The sequence below is a fragment of the Papilio polytes genome, unplaced genomic scaffold, assembly GCF_000836215.1.
Source record: "Papilio polytes unplaced genomic scaffold, Ppol_1.0 DF824382.1, whole genome shotgun sequence".
Lineage (NCBI taxonomy): Eukaryota > Metazoa > Arthropoda > Insecta > Lepidoptera > Papilionidae > Papilio > Papilio polytes.
The window spans coordinates 845,647-857,150 of record NW_013524822.1 but is presented as its reverse complement, the minus strand read 5'-3'; the positions used below and the strand labels follow the sequence as shown (position 1 = coordinate 857,150).

The following is an 11,504-nucleotide window of genomic DNA, read 5'->3' as shown; positions in this document are numbered from 1 at the left end:
TATTTATTGATCCAAAACAGTTTTGTACAGTTAGCGAGAGTCTGTCTCCTGAGCTAGTAATAACTGTATTTCAGGAGGCAGGGCCTTCTTTTAATGATTGTCTATGGCCTAGTCACCTCTGACTTAGGCTTCGAGCTTTCAGTGGGGATGTACAGTGTGTATGCAAATTATATTAGTGTTATGCAAATGTCATTTAAAAATTCATTTACTTTAACCTCATAACAAGTTAACTTTTATAGGCAATGAATATTAAACCCTCTTTTATTGATATCAGTTAAAAAAACCATAGTGGCTATACAATGCCAGGGTTAAATTATTCATTAGGCAAACAGTTAACCCCTATGATCTACATATGCAATGTAAAAAAAGTCTGGGAACATGAACCTTATTTACATACTATACATTAAGCTTATATGTTTACCTATCTTACTAATATTATAAATGCGAAAATTTAGATGGATGGATGTTAGAGTAGCCCTAACAGCTGAACGGATCTTGATGAAATTTAGCATAGTTCTAGTGCATAATCTTGAAGAACACAGGCTACTTACTTCTGTTTTTAATTCTACGCAGACGGAATCACGGGCAAAAGCTAGTATACAATAAACAAAACAAAGATATTTGTTGGTGTAAAATTATATGATTAAAGTTTAAACTTGGAACTTTTATCCCGAGGACTATCTTTAATAATTGCTCCTATTCCAGAATTATTAAAAATTAATGGAGAGATCTCATTTAATTAAAAACATAATAATGCACATATTGAAACATATAAATTTTAATAAAAACATCTCCCCCATCTTATCCTACTCAGGTAGTGTAGGCGCACTAGGTTTTCATCCTTCATCTCAGTCATCACTGCCTTTTTGATCATGTCGCCTTTTACACAATCCATCCATCTCTTTCTAAGTCTACCTTTACCGGTGTACCTCCACACTCATAACTGACACCCTTCTTGTTACATGCAATTCATCTTTCCTCATAACATGCTATTATAAAAAAATACTATTGCAAATTTTTGTCCTATCTAACTTTAGTGTTTCTAATCCGAAATATATCAGCTATTGTTATTTTCATTAGTTATTGAATTATTTACTCTCCTATTTATGTAGAGGTGAATTCTTCCCTAGTAACAACATTATTTAACATGTTAAAATAACTACACACATTGACAAAACACTAAATATACTCTTACTAAGATATTCTTGGGCATTGGTTCTGTGCCAACAGTCCTTCAATGTATAAAAATTATAAATTTTACATATTGGTGTAAAACGAAAATATAGGAAGTTGTAGTTTTCTCTTATATATCCTGCATAATGTAAATGATACTAATATTATAAATGCAAAAAGTTTAAATGGATGGATGGATGTTAGAGTTTGTAGACGGATTTGTAACGGATTTCTATGAAATTTTATATAGTCTGGAAGAACTCATAGGCTATTCAATTTTTTTATTCCACAATTTTTTAAATAATCATGTTACTCAGTTATAAAGTAGTTATCTAAAATAATTTTTTTTTTTTAATTTGGTTTAGTAGTTTCAGAGCATATTCAATACAAACAATTAAACCTTTCCTATTTACAATATTAGTGTAGATTTTACTAAGAGGAATAATTTGTTTCAAAGCGCTATTCTCTGAAAGAGTGTTTCAAAGGCCAAATTCTCTACTCTTACCCGACTGACCCTTTTCTAACAAGAATGGAAAGGGGAATTGTAATATAAATTTTAAAAAAATGAGATAAATGTATATACTTTTATAGCTATATGTAAAGTAAAATAAATAAAATTCCTAATTCCTTGAATAAAAGACCATGATTTACTTCATATATTTGACAGATAAAAGAACAAAACAAATGACATCGACAAGCACTGACACTGGCAACTCCGGGTTTGGTGTTGCCGCAACCATTTACCAAATATGTTAAAATAGATTAGTAATATTTCTTGTACAATGCAACTGTAAAATATCACTTATATCTATATTGTACAATTTAATGAATCAGAACTCCTCTTTGGGAAGGAGCAAGCCCTTGACATACCTGCATTGGTATGGTCAAGGCAAATAACTTGATAATAACCAAAGGAAACAAGTTATGCCATACAATGTCACTTTAATTTTTGATATTTCCTCTTAAAGGTAAATTACAAGCAAATGTATGCTTTATAGGTCAAATTAATATTTCTCATAGTAAAATAAACAAACCTAAGTTATACTATGAATTAATTATTGAGAGAAGGCATCTCTTGAAACATGGGTATCACTAGTTCAGGAGAGTCCACTGATTTTGTACAAAATTGATTTGTTCCAATAACAGGTTTTTATTTATTTTATTTAATTCTTACAAATAAATAGATATTTTCTGTTACAATGTTAGACAAATTACATTAATCTTCCCTAATCTAACTAGGTTCGAAATAGGTGAGTTATACCAGAATTATTCTTTTTGAAGTCATAAGGTCCGATTACTTGTAATGAATAAAAAATATTGGTTTTGAGTTCTTTCAATAGTTCAACATACACCTACATAGGGTAGTGATATGCCCTTCAATGCATAATATATTTTCACCACATCAACATTTACCATAAGGTCTGATTGTGGTCAAGTAAATAATTGTAAAGAAATATGTGAAGTTAAAAGTTTCAAGCAGTACTTATTGCATTCAACATAATGGTGTAAATATACAAGTAAATATATTCCATTCACAACTTTATTTTTCTTAACTTAGTTATCCTATCTATTCCTTATCAAAAGAGATTTTGCAAAATCATGTAATTCAAAAACTTCTACTTTAAAAGATCCAATGTAAAGATAAAGATTATCAAACCACTATATTGAATAATAAGTAACTTATTTTTATTAATTAAAATTATTAAACATAATTTGAAACTTCCATACTATTGTAAAGGTTAAGTAATCTTTTGAAGAAACTAGATTATTGACCACAACATTAGTTAAGGCAATTATAGCTTCAGTATTTCAATAGAACACAGGTAAGTCATATGTGTGGACATACATCTAGTCTTGTAGAGCATCGTCTCGCTCTCGTGCGTTGCCAACACGATCTAGCTATCGCCCTCGCTCCCTTCACTCCATGGATAAGAGAAAGTAACAAAAGAGAAATAATACTCTTCAACATTAAACTAAGAAAAAAAACTTTACGTCCGCTTTCAAATAAATACAACCTAGACTTAAAAAACATTCGCCCATTTAATGTAAATACTGTCGTCACTATTCACAACAAACAAACCAAGGGTCCTAACCTATACTGCGCTCTGTATACATAAATTATTACTACATTATAGCGTATGTTACTATGTTGTCATAAAAGTTATGTTTTCACAATCAATGCAGTTGATAAGTAAGGTAAACAAAAACAGGTGAACTAACCCTTTCTTCATGAGCCACCTCCGATGGCCCCGGTCGTGTTAGGAATGTTCCAATGAAGAAAACACTCATCCATTTTAAAAACAAGCATCAACAATCACAATATAAATTACTTAGGTTTGCACTACTTGTCAATCAAAATATAATTCCACTATTCGTTGCGCTGAACGCAGACGTCATTGACAAACAACCAAAGTGACGAGCTATTGCACGGGATCACAAAGTAGACGAAAACACGGTATATTTTACAAGCCATTGCGTCGATATATCACAATTCTTATCACTTTACGTTATTACATTACTAATCACATCGTCTAAATCTGCTATTTATAAAAATAAAAATGTACAAAGCAAAAATTACTCGTAGACAGCACTCGCGACGTTGCACACTCGCGTATAGTATAACGTGCGATTTCTTTTCAACATTCACGCACACATGCACAGATGAAGGTAACAGATAACAATGGCCTACTTCAAATAAGCAATATTGCTATGGCAACATTACGTTTCTGTTATTTTGATTCGCTTTCAGTTTATTTAAAAATCTGTTTATAAATGCATTTTGGATTAAATACGTTTCTTGGTTCAATGTAATATTAAATTTTACAATGGGAATAATACATTATAATGTGTTTGATGCTAAGAGTCATACAAAGTGGATCAACAGTGTTTTTCCTTTTTTACCGTGTATTAATTAAATAGTTCAAAAAATGTTGTTGCAACGATGATTTAAAATATTAGATTATGAACAATTTCTTTAGGGAATTGAATTAATTTAAATATATAGTAATACCTATAAGTTAGCTTAAGTGGAAATAACATAATATCCAGGTTATTATCAGTAGAATAAAGATAGCATTTGTTTAATAAAACATAATTTAACGTTCGTTACTTTATTTATTTGTATTTAGCAAAAAAACTATGGGATTCTCATAGTCAACTAGCGAGAATGCCAACTTTGAGAACAATTTAATTGATAAAAGTATTATAAGTTCAAATACGTAATAAGTGTGAGTAAATCTTTATTTTTAATTTTATGAGTTCCACTGACTATACAATCTTCAAGACAGCGACAATCTGGAAAGCTTTCAACAAAACACCTGCGATGTCCCGACTATATGCTATGCCTCAAAGTTTGGTGAAAAATAAAAAGCCATTACAGTAAATATTTAATAATTTTATTAGAAATTAAAAACAAAACTCCTTAAATTATCTAAATAAGGCACGACGTGACCAATCAAACGTAGAACACGACGAGTTGCATAAAGCGACACAAACAGCTAAATTTATATTTTTATACATCAATTTGTATAAAAAGTCGCTTTAAAACAGACAATTTTATGCAATTTAGAAAAATTGGGTCCACGGTATATCACTTTAAATGTTTGACGGAATGAAACTCCTATACAAGAGCAAAATGATATGTTTCACGAATAAGGTAGCATAGTTTATTTTATTTATTTATTTATTATTATTAATATTATATATAAACAATAAACATTGCCAAAATAATGTCTCGAAAACAATTCATTTTTGTATACAGACAATAGTCATTAAAATACCGCAAAGATATATTGAGAATTTAATTTTATCATATAACGTTTTTATAATGAACTTTGTTATGAAGCTATGAAACATTTCAGGAAGCCTTAAGCTGAATTCGATAGGAGATATCTAAGACAAACATTTTATTTTAATATTTATGTATTATCAAACTTTATACAATATACAATAGTTTTAACATATACAATTTGTACACTCAAGGTGTCAAGATGTTAAGATTTTGTACATCTCAATATTTTATTTTTTCATATGGGATGGGATTGTGCGTATGTTACAATGTTAGTGTTACATAATATCATAATACAATAAAATAAGAATCTATAATTATTACAAATATTCATTCAAAATGCAAAAAATGTCTTAATCGAAAATAAATTAATAACCTCAAAGCCTTTACTCGACTTTGCAACCATCGGCTTCAACTGTCAAAACAAACAGATTGTCATTTCTCTTTTAAAATGAGACAGCAATATGTTTTGTTCCTGTCTTGCAGTAATATATTTTGTATGTCTTTGTACCTAAAAAGTTAACTGGAATTTTATAACATAGGTAGAGAGCAAACAAGATAGGAAGAAATTATTGACTTTTCTGTACGAAAAGTATATTTCTAACCTCATGAAAGAGACATAAACAAAATTTTCACGTTAAAAAATTTTGAATGTCTATAAAATTATTATAAAGACATTAAAAACATAAAAGTAATATCAGGGGAGAAAATAGTAATCATATACTCTGAAGTCAGCAATAAATACCAGCGCAGTTGTTCATACTAGAAAAACTGTATATGCTTCTCTTTCTATCTTTTAGTTTTGTATACTTTTGTCTCTCTCAGTATAAAATGCGTACATTTTGATAGCTAACTTCAGAAGTTTTTCAGAGTAATATAAAAATGAATATAGAAATGTCATATTTGAGGTTATTTTTTTGATAGAATATTAATTTGTAGAATTTCACTAAATAAGATATAAAAGGATATAAAATTGTAAATTTTTGAATCATATTTATATTAAAATAGTTACAATTTTGTTTAAAAAACTTTGACAAGGACAATACTTCATGCAATATTTTCCAAAACGTTAAGAGATAATTTGAATTTTTTTTTATATATTATTGTCATAAAAGAAATAATATTAGGAATTTAGTCAACTACATTTTTATAATCGTAGATAAACTACAATACTGGCAACATCACAAATGCCGATTTTCCAAACAGATAAAAAAACTAAACGTATAAAATTTTTCAAAAGACACCGAGTTTTCAGTCTGTTATAATAACGCTAGATTTAGTTTAGTTAGATAAATTAGTTTGGACCACGGTGGTCCGATTGGCACGAGGGTTAGTGGTCAGTAGTGGTCGATGTCGGCCGCTGGTGCCACAGAGTATACTGATGGTGGTCTGAAAAATAAATAAAAATCAATAAGACAACAATACAAAGCAATAAAAGTAAAAACTTGTAGTCACGATTTAAAGTTTCGACAAAAAACTATATTCGAATTTCAAAAAATCTTGTTAGATTATTTGGTATTGTTTAAAAAAATAAGTTTCTTAATTTTTCAAGCCTAAAAAGATAAAATACCACAATGTGCGGTTCACACTTGGCCAGTACAGTTGACCAGTAGCGTCTAATAGACTGTCAATCAACTGGCGCCAGTATATCAAAGATAATACAATGTTTGACTGGCCGCAACTGTAACTAGCCAAGTGTGAACTACGTATAACCTAGATACCAGGTATTAATGAACCCTATTACCTATTTTTTTATTGGTTTGTTAATGTTAAGTGTTTATTATGTATTAATGGTTCCTACACATAAGTAATAATCAAATATAGCCGAGGTTGCTTACAGACCTTTCTTATGGTGAAAGAATTTTTGAAATCGACCCAGTAGTTTTTACGTGAACCGAATACATACAAAAATACAAATGTTTCCTCTTTGTATCAGTAGTGTTCCCGTGCGGCTTCACCCGCAAAAATGTAAAAAACTTTATTTTACTGTTTGCATTTGTCAGATTATCAATTGCAAATGTCAAAATGACATGACATGACAAACCTTGGTAATCTTACTTCCTTGATGTTGGCAGCTTGTAGTTTATGGTCCCTTCCCAACATAAATGTTTATTGCGAATGTATTTACCCCCTAAGTTTAATAGCGTGAAAATATATAGTCTAAAGCGTGACGTGTGTAGGGATTTTTATTAAAGAAAGAATTATTCAAAAATATACTGTGATTGCTGACATCTTACGCCACAAAGTAGTGTGTTTACGCTTTATTATATTAGTAGATTAGTTACCGTTAGAGGGTGGGCAGCGTGTATAGAATGTTACCTGTAAGACAAGTCTACCTGATGGTGCGGCGCGGCGCCGGCAGCCGCGAGGGCCGCGGCAACGCCGACACGCGGGACTCCACCGCTGTGAACGGACGACTATCTACCGCTGAAATATTATTATTTATTTAAAGACCAGCGGACAATAGAAAAAACACAACATATATGATAAGCCGCGGTTTTTACATTATTTGAACGTAAAGTATAAGTAATAATAGTAATAAAGAAAACATAATCATCATCCACTTGCCCTTATACCTTACGGAGGGTCGGCACAGTATGTGCTGCTCCATACATCTCTATCAGCCGTCATATCTGAATCCACTCCTTTCTTAAGCATATCCTCTTTCACACAATCCATCCATACTTTCTTCGGTCTTCCTCTACCATAAAGAAATAAAGAAAACATAATAAAAACATGAAATGAAAGTCACACACCACGGAAAGGGTATTTTAACGAAAAAATTTTTTTTAGTGTAATTTAGATAAAAATGATTTATTTGTTTTTTAAGCTATTTTTTGAATGGTTAAAGATATCTAAATTATTAAAGTGTAAATTATAAGTGGTCTTTTTTGGCAGCGTAATTGGTTATTTTTTTATTATTATTAACCAGCTGTTGCCCGCGAATTCGTCCGCGTGGTATTAGAAAACATACAAACTATATAAATTACAAAAAGCTACGTATCCCTCGGGAACCGGACATTTCTCGGGGATGAAGCTTATCTCATGTGTACTCAAGACTTTGTTTTATATCTGTGCCAAATTTCAATAACATATGTTCAACCGTTGCAGAATGATCGAGTAAACATTAAAAAACTAAATTAATGAATCCCACGGGAACCGTAACTATTCCCGGGATAAAAAGTAGCCTATGTGTTCTTCCAGACTATGCTCTAAACCTGTGCCAAATTTCATGGAGATCCGTTCAGCCGTTTAGACTACAAACGCTAACAAACATCCATCCATCCATCGTAACTTTCGCATTTATAATATTTATATGATATATGATATTATAAGTAGAAGATGTTCGCGTGCGGTTTAATCCGCTTGAAATTATAAAAAACTTTCACTGTTTACATTTTAAATTGTAAATATCAAAATTCAAATGCACAAATGAAAATGAAAGTTTTTGCCATTGGCTAACAATTACCGTTACCATGGCCATCCTGCTTCTTTAATAATAATGGCATTTTTGTCCCATTCCCGCATAATATTTTCCAATTTATTTACCCACAAGTTTAATAGCGTGAAAATATATAGCCTAAAGCGTGTCGTAAGTGTAGGGCTTGTAATTGCCGACATCCTACATAACTAAAAAGCGTGTGTTTACGATTTGTTATATCTAAACTAATATAAAGCGTAAACACACACTTATTTGTGGCGTAGGATGTCGGCAATCACAGTATGTTTTTGAATAATACTTTCTTCAATGAAAAGCTCTACACTTACGCTTGTAAAGCTTTTAGGCTATATATTTCCACGCTATTAAAGTTAGGGGATAATTAAATTGGAACAAAAACCTTCATGTGGGAAAGGAACCATAAACTACAAGCCAACATTAAGAAAGCAAGGTTATTATGGTAACGGTAATTTTGACATTTGCAATTGAGAATAGGGAATATGCATGTATTTTTTTCTTTTTTAAATGATTCTACTTGTAATAAAATAACCAGAAAAAAATTGACGCGAAAATATTCAACCATTGAGCTAAAAATAATAATTAAATTTTGCCACTAAATCACATATTTCAAAAGTCTTTGCAGGAACGTTTTTATAGTAATAAAGTACACTTAAAAAAAATTTGGTGCAATTTGGCGTCATATGCATATTGCTTATTTGACAAATATAAACAGTAAAATAAAGTTTTATATAATTTCATACGGATAAAGCCGCACGGGAACAGCTAGCCAGTATAGAGTATAGATTGTTTCTTAATTAGTAGTGCTTGTTTATGGTACACCAACCTGCAACAGGCCTCTGCGTTGGTACGGAAGTGGGGCGGGACACTCGCGTTATCGTCGCACTCGACGTCACATAGGGACGCGAAGTGGGCGCCTGCTGCAGTATAAATACAATATTTTCACATACTGTTACAACATTTTAAAATATATATCATAACTTTTCTTATATGAGAGTCGAGAGACCATAATATTTTAAATTTACAGTTGTATTTTATCTGCTGTTTCATGCAATATTTACTAGAATATAGAAAATCTCTATCAAAAACTAACATATGAATAATTTATGTTTAAAATAGTGTGCTATTTAATTACATGCACTATCCACATTTTCCCTAATATCAAAGATAAATTAAATATTTGGACTGTAGAAAATACAAAATAGAAGTAGTTAAAAAAATCTCCACATAGACTACTTACTTTTGGTTAGAGATGGCCTTTTGTGGCAATTTATAAATAAACTATTACCCCCGACTTTGCGCTGTTACTAGTTATAAATACAGCCCATGATAATAAATGATAATATAACTTTCTAATAGTAATAATTTTTAAAATTTCAACAGTTTTTGTGATTATTATTAATAATAAAAGCACACACACACTAATAATAAACATACACACGGTACACGGGTTGATAGCGAAGAGCTTCGACCAACACCTGAAGAAGCTCTCGCTAGACAGTTGGATTAAGGGCGCGATTCAAAAGGCGGTTATTTTAGAAACCGCACGACTAGTGAGGAGGTTCCTGTCTCTGCCCTGACCACTGGTTGCTTGAGTCATCGGATTCCGCAGCCGGTGGTGCTCTATTATATTTTATTTTATTTTTATATCAAATCTTGTAAAATGAGAAAATAAGAAATAAAGATATATGATAATAATAATAATAATTACATTCCTAAATCGTTACAGCTTTAAAATCATAAAGAGTAAAGATATTTTGTACGTATTTAACTCAACTACTGGGCCGATGTCAAAACTCTCACCATTAAAAAGCTACGTTATCAGTGAGTACAGGCTATATTCCCTTGCACTTAGACAAAGTCGCGAGCAAAGTCAAATATTAGATATTTTCCCAACAGATTTTAATGTAACAAAGCAAAACTCACAGGTATATTATAATAGCTTCTCAACGGATGCGGTACTCCGGATGTCATCGACGCACGATGCTAAACACGGCACAGACAAGCAAGCGGCTATTGTTAGTCACAACACAGAACAGTCAAGTGGTAAGACAGCTTCAAGATTTTCACGTACTAAGGTACGTAAAAAAAACCGTTATCTAAATGCTTGTGAGGTAAGGTATATTTAATTTGTATAAGATAATGTATTTTTATCACTATATATTTAAAATACACGGATAGCGAATCGACTGCACTGAAATTAATTAAAAACGGCTCAACTCACGCTTTTATCCTCCGGTGACGGCACCGACCGAGAAGGATCCCCGAAGGATCCGAAACTAGTCGGTGCCGTCACCGGAGGATAAATGCGTGAGTTGAGCCGTTTTTAATTAATTTTCGCTTAAAGTAATGTCTCACGATAGTTTAAACAATTTAATTGCACTGAAATTGTTAAATTTTAAATAAAATTTTGATGCATGTACAAAGTGTGTTTTTCTCGGCTGCTCAGAATGGACAATTTTATCTTAAATTGTACAGCACGCAAAAAACTGGGAATAAAAAACTTATAGCTGTCTTAAAACCACTAAACATATAACTTAATTAAAACAATTACTTAACATTTTTAAAGTGTGCTTCCATTGCTGTAGCAATTCTATAAAATCTCATTTTACTAAGAATAAAATATATCCTATATTTTATATGCATGGGTCAATGAAAGCCCACAATAAATTATTGATAAACAAAAACACAAAATGAGAATCAATTACAACATTACAAACATAACATTTATTTAACAAACCCAACACCTTAAATAACCATTATAATGAAGATCGGAGAGTAGTGTGTGCAAAGAACATGCCAAAAATAGAATAACTATAATTTAAAGAATTTTCAAACTACAAAGAATACTCAAAATATACGAGTATATTATATATCAAAACATTATCGTTTTTTGAATATAAAAGTGATAGATTTTAACTACAATATTAACAATTTAATTTAAAATAAAGAGAATAAGAGAAATTTCTAGAAGATTCATATAAAAAAAATAGATCTATTATATCAGAAAGACAGAAGAATAGTAAATTCTAGAAGAAAATAGAAACGCTTCTATCAAGAACTAATTATAAAATTTATAATAAACCA

General features: G+C 30.9%; 1 protein-coding gene across 1 annotated transcript in view; it reads right to left on the bottom strand.

Annotated features, from left to right (window-relative positions):
- Positions 1–5,964: 5,964 nt before the first annotated feature.
- The window catches only part of LOC106111109, a 27,245-nt gene continuing 21,705 nt past the window's right edge, over positions 5,965–11,504 (bottom strand). Inside the window, exons 10-12 of the mRNA XM_013293083.1 lie at positions 9,244–9,366; positions 7,297–7,387; positions 5,965–6,349 (exon numbers count right to left, since the gene is read on the bottom strand). Of these exons, the coding sequence (XP_013148537.1) occupies positions 6,298–6,349; positions 7,297–7,387; positions 9,244–9,366 (266 nt within the window). The 3' untranslated portion in view covers positions 5,965–6,297. The remainder of the gene's footprint in view (positions 6,350–7,296; positions 7,388–9,243; positions 9,367–11,504) is intronic.